General features: G+C 36.9%; 1 protein-coding gene across 2 annotated transcripts; it reads right to left on the reverse strand.

Annotated features, from left to right (window-relative positions):
- Positions 1 to 663: 663 nt before the first annotated feature.
- LOC135696169 (transmembrane protein 128) lies at positions 664 to 16,199 on the reverse strand. 2 transcript variants are annotated; one of them, XR_016144582.1, is made up of 5 exons: positions 16,043 to 16,199; positions 10,737 to 10,902; positions 10,234 to 10,395; positions 2,803 to 6,855; positions 664 to 2,514 (listed from the first exon to the last, which is right to left on the reverse strand). XR_016144582.1 is itself a non-coding variant. In XM_065215459.2 (5 exons), the coding sequence occupies exons 1-4, from the start codon at positions 16,155 to 16,157 to the stop codon at positions 6,753 to 6,755; spliced, it is 546 nt and encodes a 181-aa protein (XP_065071531.1). In that variant the 5' UTR covers positions 16,158 to 16,199; the 3' UTR covers positions 664 to 2,514; positions 6,722 to 6,752. The 2 variants fall into 2 exon arrangements, 1 of the variants encoding a protein (XP_065071531.1); XM_065215459.2 differs by having other exon boundaries at positions 6,722 to 6,855.
- Positions 16,200 to 18,814: the final 2,615 nt, after the last annotated feature.

Consider the following 18,814-nt stretch of genomic DNA (forward strand, 5'->3'; position numbering starts at 1 on the left):
AAAGGACAGTAGTTGAAGCATGTCGAAACAAATATTTCTATTAAAAGTTTTCGTTATCTTCGTTTAAATGCAAGTATATTTATCTTTTCTCCTGCTTTTTTACACATACTTTTGATATGGTCAGCAAATTTTAATTGATTGTCTATTGTCTACGCTGAACAAGTTCCCTTTGTCTTCTTCTTTTTAACTATTTGCCTGTTTATATAAATGCTACATTTTTCAACATTGTTTGGTTTTTGCTAAAAATCATATTGAGCTTGCATGTCATCAACGAAAACGTTGAATAGAAAGGGACCAAGAGCAGAACCTTGGAGAACACCCTCTTATTTTATTTTCGCTAAAGTTAGAATTAATTTGACTCGCTGGAATCGCCCATGCATTATTTTTTATAAATAATGATGCATCTCTACTAAGCCAATTTAGCTTCCAAAAGTTCATGTGAGAGACAATCAAATGCTTTGTTAGGAGAGATCCATAAGGGAAAAACCCATAATTTTCTTACTATCTAAGCATTTTTTAGATCTTCAATATATGTTATAAGAGCATGTTGTGTTCCATAGCTGATTATGGCGAGTAGCTGAAAGTTGGCTATCCCCAAAATGAAAAGGCCTTTCCAGCCATGAGTGTTTTCACTTTGATTGACTAAAATATCAAATCCGTTAGTTGCAGCATTATAAAATTGTTTTATTGAAAATGAAATTACGGTTTATCAGTTTATACAGCTGAAACTTTATCCTTTGTCAATAATAGAAAAACTGAATACACTTGATGACAATGGGGCATCAGGTTGTTCGGTACGCGATCGTCATGAATTGTTCCTTCTTCGCCTAGCGCACATTGGCAATTTTTGTCACAGAACCAGAGTCACTTTAGCTTGAATTGTTGTTTTCCATATACGATATTGGAAAACAGTTCAGAGCTTCAGGTTTCGATTCTGGAAATCTTAAACATTTTACTTTAATGCAAAAGAACTGCAGCTACGAAAACTTGAGGAGTTCATCTTGCAGCCGACGTACGAATTCACAGCTTCACACGCGAAGACGAGGTCATTTGAAATACAATGTAACGTCCATATTACGTCACAGATTCGCCAACTCGAAATTGTTTTCTCCTATTTCAGTTCAATTATAAAGATGCCAACTCATTGCTTACTTTTGGACATTAACCGACGTTTATACTCTATTATATACTATTTTCAACTTTTGTGGTACCTAAAGCGAATTTATGGTATCTATCTAAAAATTTGAATTTTTTTAAGAGAAGGCTGCAGAACAGCAAGGCTTATACTGAAGACAAAACCCAATTCCTTTCCACCTTTCTCAGTGACTTCATAAACACCACAATCCTTCCCCCTCCCTAAAGTGAGAGAGACTCCTCTTTCGCATACCAGTTAACTCTTAACTTAAGGATTGCTTCAACTTTCATATCGCTTAAACTTTCACAATAACGTTTTAGGGCACCTTTGAAATGAAAAAATAATTTTAGGATATAAATTTTGAAAGACATTTAATGATTTGTAATCAAGCAAGGAAGACAGATATTTTCATGATATTTCTAAAGGATATTTTTCTTGATTCAAAAAAGTATTATATCGGTGTGCTGAAAATTCCGAAAAATAAAACGAAGGTTGAAGCGACCATCGCACGAAATGAGTGTGATGCTTGAGAAACTGGACTGTGTACTCGAGTGCCATACTTATTAAACCATTGGTAATTAAACGTTTCTAAGCGTTCATGAAATTTTCTCTGCTGCTCATTCCTAATTCATTTCAAATTACCCACAACTCACTGCAAATGCGAAATATTTTAACGATAGATCGCTCGATCACATTTTAACGTGAATTCGTTTTGTTGACAGAGTCGTAGTTTCCAACCTTTCGTCCCAATGAATTGCTCCGGACATTGTCTTGATATTCTTCAAAGGATTGGAGAGGATATGTGGTGTTTCCATTCATAGATCACGTGCTACTTATAAACGTGTTTGTGAGTTTAAGCTGCTATTAGCTTTCAGGAAAACGTGCAAAATCGACTTTATTTATGTTAGAATGATTTGACATCTAATATTATGGCCTGGGCTTGGCTGTGCTAAGTAGCTCATAGGATATCCTTTGCTAATTTCTCCCACTTAAAGTCTCAGCCACAAATCAAGTTGTTTACTAAGAATACACTCCAAACAAGCCATGTTTTATGCGAAGGAGCGTCTCTCCCAGGTACATCGAATGCGAATTAAAGATCTAGAGACACAGGAGAACTAGACGTGCCTCATAGTATCAAATCTCCGTTACTTGGTGACATTATTCAAAATCATTTACTCATATTGAATTCAACGAATTTTGTTGACGTTGGCTATATCCGAAGTCGAGAGCAACTTCTTTCAGATTTCGATTTTCGTTGAAAATGTTCTGTTTGGACCACTTGTCTTTTCAAGAGCCATCTCCCAAGCAGTTCGATAAAATGCTTTTTCGATGCTGCAAAAGCTTTTCCTTAACCTCGGTATGATGTTTCCATTGGAAATCTAAAAAAATCGCGATCTTTATAAGCACCGATTTTAAACAACTATTTCTTAATGAATAGAAATACCAAATCTCTTACAAGTAATTTGAGCATTTCTTTTCTTTCAAAAGCTTAGCTCAATGCACAATGGAATATTCGAATAAACGTACTTTTTATCAAAAATTGGACCGCATTCTAAAGTAGTTCAGTGAAGACTTGCAGGCACCAAAGTGAAAATAATCTTGCTGTGGTTACATGACCATAAAACATTAACAAAGTTATTGGAGAAAAGTGAATCTTTTCTGTATACCTGTGGTGGAAAGTTTCGCCGATAAGGGATGCTGGCAAGCCACGGAATTCTTTAAATGCCAGTTTAATTCTCACCAAACTTCTTCATAATTGGGTACAACTTCAATTTCGAATCTATCACTTTTACTTGCTAATTGTGTAAATTTTTGCGAAAACTCCTCCATATTGTGGTGAAGCTTCAATTCTAGATTGTCAGTTTTACTTGTTTACTGTGCTGATTTTCACCAACACACCCTGATAAACAATAATGGCATCGCAAAATTACAACTTCTGATACCTTTGGTGATTCTTTGTAATTTCCTAGAAAGCATCAAAACATGATATTTCCTATAGCTATGAAACATCTAACTTTCAAGATCAGAGTTCCCACCCAATCCCTCATTTACGAATAGTTTTTTCCTGTTCATATTGGATAGATGACCGGCTGGCCCGGCAATGGGGTCTCTGCGAAGTCAAGCGAGGTCTCAATAAGCGGGGTGAAAATTTTCCCATATGTAGATGCTATCCCGCCTACTCTGCGGTCGGGAGTCAACGTAGTTGTCATGGCTAAGCCCAAAGTTAAAAAACGGGGAATTCTACTACACAAGAGAAGTGTTGATGAAAGTGATTGTAATGAAATTTCGAATGGAGGACTCGTTCATTTCCGACCTCAAAACATGGCTGCAAAAAACTGGTATCTGGGAGCCGGTCACATGAAAGAAAATTTTTCTGCTGGGTGAAAGCATTGCATTAAATTGTCCAATTAACATTTTACATAATTTGCTAACTAGGAATTCTCATTAAATGGTAGTTTGATCTGCTTCAACGGCTTTTCATTTTTCTGGAATTCATACTGTATAAAATGAAAGCTGATTTAAAACTAGAATATACCAACAGCAAGAAATTTTTATTTTGATACTTTCTTAAACTTTTGAAACTTACTTACATTTTCCTCCATGAGCTAAGGTTTTTAGATTTTGCAGGTACAAATAGCTTTATTTTGGTAAAAATTTGCCAACTCTAAACAATTTCTGGGAACCTAGGTACCAGGTTTCCTGTACCTTTTGCAGCTATGCCAAGCTTGGTTCCCACCATGAGCCTGGCTCCTAAAGTGATCTTCATTGTGTTTATAAGCAAACTTACGTGAAAAAAGCATTAGGACGATGAATAACAAAATGGCGGCTCCAAATAACAAAATGGCGGCTCCAAAACTAGCATTTTAACATTCATTGAACAAATCTTGCTGTTTTGGCGGGATTCTATAAATGGCGTCAGCAAAAATGCAAATCCTAACAAATTCAATTTATTTCCTACATTTCTATGATAGAAAGATACCAAAATTTCAGGGAGAAATACCAATGTTTTAGTTTCAATGCCGAAAACACAAAAATGACCAGAAAGAGAATGAGAAGCAATAAAAAATTTGGGTCTAGCGAGTCATTTGTTTGCTGAAACTGCAAGAAAGTTTGGTTTTAGCAAGTCTACAACGCATGTTATTTACAAGAACAATAAGTTAACAAGACCGACTAAAATTCAAAGAATGGTAGGCCAGGGCAGGCCGACTTTTGATTGGGCCTAATGGCGTCGGCAACCTGGCATTGTGTGCGAAGTCTATCAATGCTGGATATTTTGTCCAATTATTTATGGAATACCCCTAGGCAAGTTCAGAAACAAGTAAGGATTCGTTGCAAATACCAATTATTTTCAAGCAAGACATTAAAACTAGTTATGTTGCAACTGTGACATAAATTTCCAAAAACAATAACATCATGATCATTCAATAACCCCGTCAAAGTCAAAACCTTTACCTATATGATTGAAAACAATTGGTTTTTATTAAAAAAATACAAGAAATTTTGTTGAGATTTCCTCCTGTATCCGAAGATATTTCGTTGGAAAATTATTTCAGTGAGTTCCAATGCAAATGGCGGCTGCCTAGATTCTTGAAGATTATCCGACAAAATATAAAATAAGGCAAATGTTACTTGTCTAAAAACCTTTTTACAATTTATTAAATTTATGTTTATTTTTACAATTGGATAAAATTGCAATTGAAAATCTCAACCAGCAATCTCGTTATATTCAACCGATTTTTTATGTTGTTCTGAGGATTTGAGATTGTTCTTTGAGCTAATACTTTTGTCACGTAAGTGTAGACCTGATAATAACTTGAACTTTTTCTCGGCAAGCGAGTAAAAAAATTTCTCTATAAACACAAGCTGAAAAACCGCATCGCTTCCAGTATCTTTCTAGTAGACCGGATGAAATTTCTCCATAGAACAGGCCCTTAATTTCCGATCAACAAGTTTAAGGCCCTCCAGGTCGAGCTGAAGAATGCCTGTCTCGAGACGTACGCTAATCAAGCTTAATCTAATCCAAGTTAGTCAAATTAAACCCAGTTAAACTCGAATATCCCTAAATGATCCGTGTCTAGAAGAAAATTTAAAATCTTGTTACAAGATCAGCCTCAGTCGTATGGGCAGCATTTGAAAATGAGATAATTCAAAATCAATAACAAAGTAGCATTTGGTAACTATTCTCTAATTCACGTGACACATACCAAAAACGACTTATACAGAAGGCATCCTTGATCATTTGCCTTGTGTCTCTTGCTGCCCAGTAATGAAAACAATATTTGCTAAATAAAGACCATATCCAATCCGAATATCCACTCGCAGCAAGTGTTTCATTGGAATATTTGGTAATTAGAGTTGAAATCGGTATGCGTAATGCAGAGCCGAAGTAGGGCTACGATCACATGGTTCAAGAGCCATGAACGCAAGAATGAAATAGGACTATGATCACATGTTCCATGAGCAATGGACGCAAGAATGAAATAGGACTATGATCACATGTTCCATGAGCAATGGACGCAAGAATGAAATAGGACTATGATCACATGTTCCATGAGCAACGGACGCAAGAATGAAATAGGACTATGGTCACATGTTCCATGAGCAACGGACGCAAGAATGAAATAGGACTATGATCACATGTTCCATGAGCAATGGACGCAAGAATGAAATAGGACTATGATCACATGTTCCATGAGCAACGGACGCAAGAATGAAATAGGACTATGGTCACATGTCCCATGAGCAATGGACGCAAGAATGAAATAGGACTATGATCACATGTTCCATGAGCAACGGACGCAAGAATGAAATAGGACTATGATCACATGGTTCAAGAGCCATGAACGCAAGAATGAAATAGGACTATGATCACATGTTCCATGAGCAACGGACGCAAGAATGAAATAGGACTATGATCACATGTTCCATGAGCAACGGACGCAAGAATGAAATAGGACTATGATCACATGGTTCAAGAGCCATGAACGCAAGAATGAAATAGGACTATGATCACATGTTCCATGAGCAACGGACGCAAGAATGAAATAGGACTATGATCACATGTTCCATGAGCAACAGACGCAAGAATGAAATTGTAAGCCAAATAAGGAAGCAGAAATCCAGCAAACAAAGGTTTTCGTCTGAAAGAGCTTGAGGCATTTCCCTGATCACTCAAGTCTATACGAAAACGTTTAAATTTTCAGATTGCTTCTTTTCGTTAATATTCTAAAAAACGTTTAATTAAACAAGAGCGTTTTAAATTGTTAAAATGGTAAAGATAACATAAGCTTTAGATTTGATAAAATAACACACAGCAAATACTTGTATCAAATTTGCATGTATTAAAAACGTTTGAATGTGGACATCAAAATGAATACAATTAATTCAGCTGGCAACTTCGATAGTTGTAAACCAGTGAATCCATTGTCATGCTTCTTCATGTTTTTGTGCTTCAGGGTGATATCCGTGTCAGTATTTTTCATGGTTTCGCATCATCAATGACTTTGTTGAAAAGCAACATGACCACGCGATAAACGTAGAAATACTCGCGGACATACACGCGGACATACACGCGGACATACTTACGGCATACCCTTTGATGGCTGCGATTTGCTCATCATAACGGCAGGATAGTTGTTGCAAAGATAAGACCCATAACCAATGTGAACAGAATCAGAGGGGTGAACCAGCCCCAGACTGGCCATAATGCCACACAGCAACTGCAAAAAAAATCAGAATGACATTTGATGGAAGCGTGGTACTCTGGGCGAGATAAGAAATTCAGTCAGTCTTTTTGAATAGATAAAAACACCTCGTAAGCGCAGAATGCGTGCATTCCATTGGGTTTGCATTGGGTTTGTCAATGGGCACTTCTAGGACAACAGGGCAATCTATATTGTATATATCGCCTGAACTATGGATCTCAACTTAGGATCTACATTTAACTGTGCTTTGTCTCGATTCGTTAGAATAACTAGTTTTAGGCTAAAAGTGAAGCAGATAGGCGACTTTGTTTGATATGAAAACAGCACACTATATTGCAAGTATTTATTCCTTATTAAAATCTGAGGGATGTGAAAATCCAATCTCAAATCCCAATAGACATTCTAGCTTTGTTGAGTGTGCTGATTTCAACAGCAGTGGAAATTTGGTAAAAAGGAACTCTGTTGGGCATGGCGGTGACATTCTGTGGCGGCGGCGGCAAAGTCCTGAGTTAGGTCTTGTTTTGCTGGTGTTAAAACGGTAGCTGGTACTCTCAAGTATTATTGCATTTAAAATGACATAATAATATGAAGTAATAGAAATCGAAATATAATTAGCGAAGCAGGTGCAAATGGGTCTTACTTGGCAGACGGGGTGCAAGCTCTGCTATTTACCGGCTGGATAGCTTAATTCACGAGGAGATAAACATGGGCGGGGTGCCAATTAAACATGGGCGGGGTGTCAACTAAGAAGACCCGGCAATTTTTTCCACCAGGTCAAACTAGTTACGTCACAGAAATAATTTTCTTATTTCAGCAAGACGTTGAAAGCATTAAAAATCTGATATTACTTTGCCACTTGTAAATAACTACATATGCAGCCGCGATTCTGCGTAGAATTATCCCTTTAAACTTCATGTAAATCATCTTCCATCTGACGCGAAGCAATCGTTTAAATCAAATGGTGTAGTATATAAAAGCACAACCATGCAGCTTAATGAAAAGATTAGTCCAGTCCATAGCAGAAGCCCTCTTAGAACCAAAAGTGATCATCGTCGTTGATATCAAGTTTGACTTTATAAACAAATTCTTAAACACCTGCTTCCAGTAGTTGAAACAAAGCAGCTGTGTTTACGATTTTTGCATCGAAATGTCCACTTAATATTTTTAAAATCCCATATGCTGATTAATGTTATGTCCTCTGGTCGATTCTACTAATGGAGTACTCATACATCATAACTTATCCATATTTGATTTGAGCAGACCAATATGATGTATGTTTGATGGAAGACTGTCATAAGACAAAAGAATGATGGCGCGGGATTAGCAGCTTCCTCGAGCTTCTTTATCGGTTGATATTCAAGGATGAATTTATCTCTATACATGAGTACATTCAATCAATATAAACTACAGAATTCTTATCCCAAAAAAAACTTTTGCATCTTTTCATTCAAATTCATTAATTTTACATTTAGCGGTTCTCGTGCTTTACCAGCTCACACTGATTATGTAACGTAAAGGGCTGGAAAATATGTTTCTTTCTAGAAACCCGTTAGCTGAGAAAAACAATTCTGATGGCTGATCGCATTGTATCAACGGCAAACATTGGATACAAACCACCAATTAAGAATTTTTAATCTGGTTTTGATTTGCAGCTATAAGCAATTAACGGTTTCAAGAAAATCTCATCTTTTGCTGTAATAACCCAAGATCGAGTATATGTTTTCACCTTAAATCGCATCTTAAAACATCTTTTAGGTAATGGGGCTTTGTGAATCAGGGTCTTTTTTAACATACTAACAGGGCGCAATTGTCCCTCCAGCCCAAGTGATTTTCCATTGTTTTAAACAATAGGCTATTGTCCTCATCTTTGTATAAACAACGGCTTGCCCCCGCAGCTAATTTCCCTTCGAAATGGCTAATTTTTGCTCAATATTCATCGACGTACAAAACGCTGAACAATATTGAAAAATCAATTTATTCTTCTAAAAATTGTCTGGCTATCAATTTGCGTAGATTTTCTTGTGTTTTCCAAAAAGGGTACACATGTTCACATTTCTTCACTGTGACCAATTATTAATCTGCTACCCTCAACATTTCATGTAAAACATTTATCTACAATATGGGATGCTTGTTTCCGGCCAACAGCAAGACGTCCAAGATTTCCTCAATTCTTCTCTACTTTTACAAACAACACTTACTGCACAGCGGACAGAAGATGTCTAGCCATGGTTTGAAATTGCATATGAACTGGATTCTGTAGCATAGGAAAATAGCGCTAACCATTCACAATAGGCTGTGAAAGGGGCACTTAAGAATCTGCATAGAATTGTATTCATTTGCACATCGTGCCACAGTCAATATTGTACTAAGTCCTGTTTCGCAGCTGCCATTTCAAAGCGATTAATGCAGAATATCTAGAATGCTCTGTGCAGATGACAGTATCTTTAGGCATTACACGGGATACCACTCTAATTTTTGGATTAGGGGCATATTCTATGTTAGGAGTGCATAGCAAGGGGATCTGAGGGGCATATTCTATGTTGGGAGTGCATAGCAAGGGGATCTGAGGGGCATATTCTATGTTAGGAGTGCATAGCAAGGGGATCTGGGGGGCATATTCCATGTTGGGAGTGCATAGCAAGGGGATCTGAGGGGCATATTCTATGTTAGGAGTGCATAGCAAGGGGATCTGGGGGGCATATTCCATGTTAGGAGTGCATAGCAAGGGGATCTGAGGGGCATATTCTATGTTAGGGGTGCATAGCAAGGGGATCTGAGGGGCATATTCTATGTTAGGAGTGCATAGCAAGGGGATCTGAGGGGCATATTCTATGTTAGGAGTGCATAGCAAGGGGATCTGAGGGGCATATTCTATGTTAGGGGTGCATAGCAAGGGGATCTGAGGGGCATATTCTATGTTAGGAGTGCATAGCAAGGGGATCTGAGGGGCATATTCTATGTTAGGGGTGCATAGCAAGGGGATCTGAGGGGGCAGAGCCTTGGCGTTGATGATGAAAAGTAATATTTCCATTTTCCTTGCAATTTGTTCTTTGAGAGTCTTTTTGTGAGAAACCCTATGTCTACACCACATTATGCCCCAGTTGATTATATATCATCCTCTTCAGAAATATTTTGCAGAATACTACATAGACAGCTCCTCTTGTACAGACAAATATATAGAACCCTGAAAATGCAATTAGAAAATTGTTTGAGTTGAGATCGTGTATTAGTGTATGAGACCTGCCGTTCGTATATGATTTCCCAATGCATAATCTGCCAACCTGTTACAACAGTATACTGCTCAAACCCACTGGCAGCTTCAATCATAACACAGGATCTATCACAAATACTCTTCAAACAAAAAATTGATAAAAAAGAAATGTTTTGACTTACCATGCGATACCAACAAGGAAGCTAACTGTCGCCAATGGGATGATAAATGGGTATTCTTTCTCATAATCCGCTATACCCTTGACATAATAACACCAAAACACGCAGAAAATGCCAATGCTTGTACTAATTACAAGAAAAACCATCCCTGGTAGCAGCCATGTCCTGGAAAAGCAAATAAATTGTACGAGTACTTCAATGGAAGCCACTGATCAAAGACTAATTGACTTACTTAAAAATGGATTGTGTTTGAATTTTTTATTAACTGGTTCAAGAACATTTGAATCATTAAGAAAGAGGTCTTTGGTTTGTCAGCACTCAGGAATTTCTCTGATGAACGTTTTCAAATTCAATAATCAAACAAAAATAGGAATGTATAAAAACAGAAAAACGTTTTTAAAAAAGTGGAATGGAATAATAGATAGAGGAATTGCAGTATGCATAAACAAGTAGATCTAATCATAACAAATATTGCTTGAATACATCTCTAAACAATGAACTCTCACCAATTTACTCTTGGATCTAATTTTACAGCAAGATAGAAGTCAGTGAAGTAGAAGACGGCAATGGATGTCACCATCCAGAATATTGAGTGAGTGTTTATTCTGCTTTTCTTTACATTTGCAGGATTGTACTTCTCCAGAATTTCTTTTCCTCTTTTCTTTAGTCTGGCTGAAAGTCAATAAAATATTATTAGGCCAGGCTTTATAATCCGATAATCAATGTTTCTGTGGCAACACATGACCTTATTTGATGAAACAAGATTCTAAATTATTTCAAAATGATACTTATGTGCACATGTGACATATTGTTTTATCCCCATGAAGGAAAGAGAAGCAAAGCAAAGCATGTTTTCTCAACCTTGAAGCTTCCATGCTTCCATATCAAGTTTTTCTTTCGTAGCCTCAGACATCAAATTCAATTTTGAAAATTTTTTTCAAATAGCATACACATTGAACAACATATAATCTAATGTTTGAATTTTATTTCCCTTTTCCAATATTGTAAAGTTTATAACTTCTTTGTATGGAAGCTGTTTAATTGAAAAAAACCCTTTGGATCAACCAATTCATCTTCTGTGGCTCACTGAATTTCTTATTTTCATTCATCAAATTACTGAGCAGAAAGTTTTTATTTCTGCTAACTGAACTTGGGCTGTTGAGAATATGACTGAATAAGCTGCCTGTATCATTACAACAGTTTTGGTAAAATTAGGCGTTCGATCGCATGCGCACGCCTCTACACACATCTAAAACTGCAGAGGCATGGTTTTTTTCGCACGCGCAGTTCCATGCTTTGACTTGCTATTTTTTCTCTTATGTTTCTTTAATTTCTTATTAATTTCGTGTTTTTGTATTCACCCCGTGCCACTCAATTTTGGTCAAAACGATAACGCGGGTGTTCCCATTACTCCAATTCATCCGTTCTCATATCCTTTGTTCGAGCTCTTTTTGCTGAGACAGGATGACTCGGCTCTCGCATGCCTCTGTCTTTGCTGTTCCGAATAAGACGATGCGTTTTCAAATGATTCCGTTTTCGAATGACTCCACTTCGAATAGCATTTTTTTATGGTATCAAATGAGTCTGTTTTTGAGCGTATTAATGGAACTCAAAATCGAATTGTATCCGTTCTCACACGAATACGGAGTAATGCCAACAGGGCCTACAAACTTGCATGCTTTTCTTAAATCACTTTGTAGTCAAGAAACTTCTTCTAAATTCTCTTAAAAACTATTTGATTGTAGGAAAACCTCAATCGTTGTTTCAAACAGTGATACACACCTTCAAATACATACATAGTATTTAAAAGGCTATCAGTTTTCATAAAAATCGTAAGGTCTCCACTTTATGGATCGCGAGCCATCTCACACCATCGAACGCCTAAACTTTCCAAGACGTGCGATTACCAGCACGCCGAAAAATTTCACATTACCAGGACTGCATTACAAGATGTTTTATCATGTCTATTGTTATTCTTTAAAATGAAATTTAGTTATTCAAAATCTTCACATTCATTCAGAGCTGAAAAATTTCAAGACAAGTTTCTGATTCCCACGTTTTAATAGGCATAGAAGGTAAAGACTAACAAACCAATGTGTGAATAAAAGTGTAAAATCCAAAATGGAAAAAATGAGAAAAAAGGAGATAAGGAGTAGTCACTGCCACCTGGTTACAGCCTCAAACCCAGATGGGGGGTGGTTGTGTATGCCCCTTGTATGTTTTGAGCAATTAGCTTGTAAATGGGCATAAAATGATAAAAAATCAACTCATCAGCCACGAGGGACATTTCAGGGCTTTAATTCGGTATGTCCGTTTCTCGTGGGCGCCCCTCACAATCCTGCGTCCAGGATCAAGGTTACCAACGAAGGGAAATACAGATAAAATATATATATATATTTATATGTTATAACGATCAACAAAAAGTAGCATTCGACACAGAGTGCTTATTAAAGTGTTGTAGAGTGTATGGAGGCACTTTAATTGAGTGGGTAGGGATAAACATGGTACGGCGTGGCTCTGGGAACAAAGGGCTGGGAAAAGTGGGAAGGGTTAAGTGTATAATCTGTACATAGCGGCATAAACTCAGAGTTGGTGTGGTTGGGTGTGGCTATGGGAAGGGAGGGCCAAATGGGTTGGAAAAAGGAAGAAGTAGGGTACCTAATCTGGAAATGGGTTTGGATGGATAAAATGGATGGAAATGGACAGGGCTGTTGAAAGCTTGGGACAAGGGGGGGGGGGGGGTTGTGTGATGCCTTATCTGTTTCAGGGGCCCCATTTGAGACCCCGATTAATTAATAAAAACTTTGCATTTTGAACATGTGCATTGTATTTTGTTAATGATATCCTTTTTATACTCCAGAAATAAGACCCTTTCTAGCAACCATCCCTCTACAGCTATACATTCAAATGCAAAGCAAATCTACTCCTTAAGTTTTTTCAAGAAAATTACATCTAGATGGAAATTAAGAGAACAAATATGACGATTATTTGTTTATCGTATTCTCAAAAATTTTCTTATAAGTGCATTTTTTCACACAACACAGGCCTTCCTGGAAAAGGCGTGCGGTCGCACTCGCACGCGTTGATACACGCCTCCCCACAGTGGGAAGTGCGTTTTATCGCACACCTGTTTTATAATTCATCGTTTGCGTTTTACCAAAGCGCAGGAAACTAATAAGATGACAGAATGGCTTTTAATCGAGATATTTACCATGTTAAATCTGCAGTACTTGCACTTTTTATTTGATCAGTTTCACGAAAATATGTATTTGCTTAAATTTCCTTCCAAAATGGACGAAAATTATTCCGATTTCCCTATTACTAGATTTATATGAATTAATTGCCTTCACTCGTCATTTTCGCTTTCGACTTACTCAAGAAACTGTTCCTGGCGTTGTCTTAACACACGAGCTCCTTTAACTTGTGTTATTTGTCTAGTTTCAAACTTTTCCTTGTTTGGTTTCGAAACTTTTCCTTGTTGAGTTTCGAAACTTTTCGAAACTTCTGATGCGTTTAGAATTGGCGAATAATGACAATAGAGTTATGAACGCCATAAAAATATATTTTTAGAACTTTTAACTTTGTACCACATTGATTAATATAACACAACGAATTATCCCTAAATATGCAAAATCAGTTAGATACAGTGGAATCCCGGTATAACGAACCACGGATAAAACGAACCTCCCGGTATAACGAACTAAATGTCTGCTCCCTTTGATCATGCCTAACGAACTCCTTACAAATTTTCTCAGTATAACGAACTCCGGATATAACGAACTCTCATTATTGAGAACCAATTGTTAGATCCCCTCATCATAATTACCCTCGATATAACGAACCCTTCATAAATTTTTCATCTGTTATTTTTGTTTATTTATTTTCGGTGTTCATTTATCACTTTCTCTTGGGGAAAATCATTTTTGCAATCAGCAAAACATTGTGATGATACATTTCAAGCACTGGCTGATAGACTCAGACCACGATAAGATGAAAGTTTGATCGCGTCAACAATTACTGCGAACATTGACACTAACTAAAACCTTTTTACATATGAGACATTGGCAATGAGCGAGAAAAAACTTTATTGAGAGACCCAGATGGAGAAGCAGAAGAAGACAAATAAGAATGTGAAGTAATCAAAGACATCATTCAGGCACCAACTATGAGCAAAGTGATACCAGCTTTGCTGATCTCCTGGTCCCAAATCATAAAAGGACCCAAAAAATTTTCTGGTTCCCTTCAGAGTTTGTTATATCAGGATTCCACTGTATGTTACAAATTGGGAAAGCTTTGGCCAATAAATGATATTACGTTTACTACATGCTGCTGTTATTCTGGCATGGTTCATCAAATTTAAAACAGAGACAAAAATACAATGATTTGACGGTGACAGAGCCGGGGCTCAAATTGCCATATCTTAGCCAGCTTTTAACATATAAATAAATTATGTAATTCAAATAAGAATTTGTAAAAAAACAGCTTTGTGTACCGTTATAACATTGAATTTGCCAAGTCAGTTTACTAGCCACAGTTTACATAAACTATGAAACACTTCCAATGTGATTGGCCTGCTTACTGACTGACAACACCATAAATGTGATCCCAATTTCTTAGAGATCCTTTGTTTATTCTTTCTAATTCATAATTCCTTCCCTTTTCCTTCCAATCAGCCAAAATTCCCAAAGAAAAGGATAACTCCTTCCAAGTGGAAGTACTGTTCAATGGAGGGCTGTTAAGTTCTCCAGTTCTTTATAGCTATTTCAATGTCAAAGACAAGGCATTGGAAAAGCTTTTTCAGCACACTGACAACCGCCCAGTGCGAAGTGTGCCCACCATAAACTCCGATCTTTAGGCCCGCTTGCCAAAGGCTTGACAAGGGCTATCGTGGTCTAGGAGAACCTACTTCAACTTAAAACACACCCTGATAAGTTCCAAATTTTTAAATTCAAACACTTAATTAAAATTTTTAATTCAAATTTTAGCCAATTTGTTAGGTTAGGTTAGGTTAGGTTAGGGTAGGGTAGGATAGTTCCAGTATGCAGTATGATAGCACACCCAAGATGCATACATGTCACCATTTAATATGCGCATAAAAACTACCTCTATTCAAGTTATATCTTGACCAATTGATAGTCTTAGTGCGCTTTGCATTTTTGGGTAATGTTTCCACACCGGCACCTGAGATGTATGGCTGCTGATGCAGCCAAGATCTTGTCAAAAATGACCATACTCTGCAAACTAGGGGTAGCAGGGTTCGGTAAGGTAAAAAAATTTTGGATAAGTGCTTGAAAGTGACTGAGAGAGTTGTCTAGGCCCATGTAGATGTTTTCAGAGATTAAAGTGAAAATAAGATAATTCTATAATGTACAGTAAAGAAAATGGTGCTTATTTAAAATATTCCTTGCTTAAGGAAGCCATTTAATATAAAAACTGTTAAAAATGGTCGAATAATCTATTTTGACATTGGCCAGCATGGGAAATATAGATATTGCAAATCCTAAAAGTTTTTCCCAGACCCCCCTGATTTTAATCTATCTATCTACTTCCTACGACGACAGCTCTCCAGATGATATCAGATGATGATATTAGCCTTTTTTGATATCAAAGAGAGAAATAAATGTCCTTCCTATTTGGAATCAGAAATGACACACTTGATAATTTTAAAATATTCCTTTATTCTTGGTAATTTTGAAATATAAAATAGTTGCAACAAGATTTCATTATGATGAAATAATAATGTCAATGACCTTGGCAATGTCTACCCACTCGGGACTGACAAAACTCGCTAAATTCATGTAAACTTTCCTACCATCTGCTTTTGCGTTATACTCTCCCCTGCTAAATCCTTCAAAGGATTCCGAGAATGGGTCTTTCACAGATCTTTGATACGAGTACCCACGACCTGAACCATTGCTGTCGGCCATGTTTATGAAATAAAAACATCCAGCTCCTTCGTAATGTCCATCTCGTAGTGTCCAAACAAGAGCGTCATCGAATACCTTTTAACATGTGAAATTAGTTCAATCTGTTAGAAATTGGCTGAGGTATGGCCACATAGGACTTTGGTCTTTATTTACAAAGCCATATAACTTTTTGCACAGAACTAACAAAAACTAGATTAAAGGAACAGGAATCTTCCGTGTTTGAAGGGGTGCAGGGGGCTGAGATCTTGCAATTTCAAAAACAGATTTTTTTGATCAAACAAATTTTTCAGATAAAAAAATTTAGCCCTATTTTATTGTCATGAAAAAGTTAAAAATACATAAGATTAGAACTTTAATTTAAAAATCGACCCATGCATCTCTTCACTGTATAGCATTTATTTTATTTCCTTATGGTTTAAGGTGTGCATCTTTAGAAAATCGAGTTCTTCTAATTTTTACTTACAGTTTCATATTTCTAGATATTTGCTTACAACTTTGGAAAATCAGTTTTTACATGTGGAGCTTGCTCACCTTAAGAATATAAATAATAGAGGTATTGTGAAGCAAATAGACAGTTGTAGAATGAGGTATTGAATTTGTTTAGTTGGGCACCCTGTTTATAAGCGCCTACGTAACGGCAGTCTTGTTTTTCTGCACAGAGTAGAATCTTTAGAGTTGTTGAGGGAAGTTGTCGCCTGAAATTATCACGAACGAACGCACTATTATAACGAAACTTTGTATATCATTTATTTCATTCACGAATCATCACAGTCTCAAATGTAACTGTTTTATATCATCGTATTCTGGCAATCTTTCAGGCATTATTTGTTTGGTTTTCCTTACATTTTGGAAATGTTTAAGGGCGGCTTAAGCCCCTGTAGCCCTCCTCTTCCGCGCCCTCTGATTCAAAGCACCAAACATTCAGATGTGTTTGGGTACTTCATCATCTGTTCACCAAGAACAACTTTATTCATGGAACCAATGAATCTTAACCTGTAAAATATCAAGACTTTCCATTTCTCTGGGTATATTTCTGGTACACAACTGGTGTATGTTGTCTATTGTTATCCGGAAGTTTTTACCTACTCCATTAATGTTTCTGCCAGCACAAAGTGCAGTGGTTTACAGTCGCCATCTCAAGCTTCTTTTTCTGAGGTTTCTAGGTAGTCATTTTTATATACCGAGAACACTCATGGTCCGAGACGCGAGCCTTGTAACACTCCGACCTCAATTTTCCTTAGACGCTTACGTAAGTTTTTGTGAATTTCATCGATCATTCAGATAATCTTTGATTTCAAGTGCTATAATTCCGGGGGTACCTACTTGCTTAGGCTTGTGCATCAAAAACATGTGGTTGTTCTATGTATCGAAAACATTTCGAAAATCAATAAACAAAACGTCTACATATTCCTTTGGTCTAAAGCTTTATGCACGTCTCTTCAAGTAGACAAGCATCGTTTAAGTTGACGAGCCTTTTTCATATCTTCATTGACGAGGAAACGGAGAGAATTCGATGTGACTATCTGCATAAGTGCATACATAAAGCGTTTTTCAATAGGTTAACAACTTATGCTTAGCATGCTGATCGATCCGTAGCTTCCACGATCTACTGACTACACCAGTGGTGGATATAAGGGGGGAGGGCAACTAGGGGACCCTTTTTTGGAACTTTTGCGCCCCTTTTGAAGAATGAGAATCAGGTGAAATAGTTTCTGAGACCGATAGGCTAATATGCTTCAAGGATTACCTCAAAGTTATGTTGTTTATTCTGAAAATAGATCTGAAATTGTTGTATACAGCGTACTCTCGTCATCAATTTTTGAAAATTTTTCAGCGCCCCTACTACCGACTGCCCCTCCTTCAAATTTGCTCTGGATCCGCCCCTGGACTACACTACTTTGCTTCTGGAAAGACAGTGGAAGTTTTCACATCTTGTATTTTGATGGATACTGGTTTAAATCCGTGCATTGTGTACAGTGATGATATACACTATGATTCAGTTCGTCTTTACACATTATTTTCTTTCTTGGTTTTGTATCATCCGACCCCTAGAGCTTTGCCAGCTTCACCTACTTTGCTTTCAAAAAGCTTCATGATACTTGCCTTGGCCGACAAAGTTGGGTGCCATCTTCTAAGGTTAGAGTAATCAGAGTGGTCAGGTCCAAGCGACTGATTTGCTAATTTCTTGTCGACGTTAATAAAACCTTTACTTAATAGAAACCTAAACGCCTTTACTTTTCACTATCCGTGAAGATTAGAATTTCTCTTTTTTTACCTGGTCACCGTTTCTTATCTTACTTTCTTCTTTTCTTTTTATTTTCTAACAATTTTCCAACAGTTTGTACCTCTCATCAAGATTGTTAACCAATTGTAAAGAGAAAGAGAAATTAATCTTGTGAAATAATGAAGTATTTACATACTAGAACAAAGTTTAAGTTTATGTAAGGAACATATTCATGGAAATGTTTCTTGCAAAAGGTACTTTTCATTATTTTTTGTACGAACTTATTAGTTGAATTTTTTCAACGATAAGGATAGAGAATCACAGGGTTCTACATCATAAAAAGTAAAGAGTTGACTTTTGATAACAGGATATATCAATGAATAGAAAGAAAATCTGGTATGTGCACATTGTCTTGAATCGAAATGATGCTGTT

Source organism: Rhopilema esculentum, chromosome 14, assembly GCF_057945365.1.
Source record: "Rhopilema esculentum isolate cy_ngs chromosome 14, ASM5794536v1, whole genome shotgun sequence".
Classification (NCBI taxonomy): domain Eukaryota; kingdom Metazoa; phylum Cnidaria; class Scyphozoa; order Rhizostomeae; family Rhizostomatidae; genus Rhopilema; species Rhopilema esculentum.

What these genes read in the sequence shown, in the direction of transcription:
- LOC135696169 (XM_065215459.2), bottom strand. Translation starts at nt 16,157, where the DNA reads ATGGCCGACAGCAATGGTTCAGGTCGTGGGTACTCGTATCAAAGATCT. An exon ending in GTATAACGCAAAAGCAGATG is followed by an intron (nt 10,903 to 16,042) that starts GTAGGAAAGTTT and finishes ATTGACTTTCAG; the next exon opens with CCAGACTAAAGAAAAGAGGA. An exon ending in TTCCTTGTTGGTATCGCATG is followed by an intron (nt 6,856 to 10,233) that starts GTAAGTCAAAAC and finishes TTTTTTTTGCAG; the next exon opens with TTGCTGTGTGGCATTATGGC.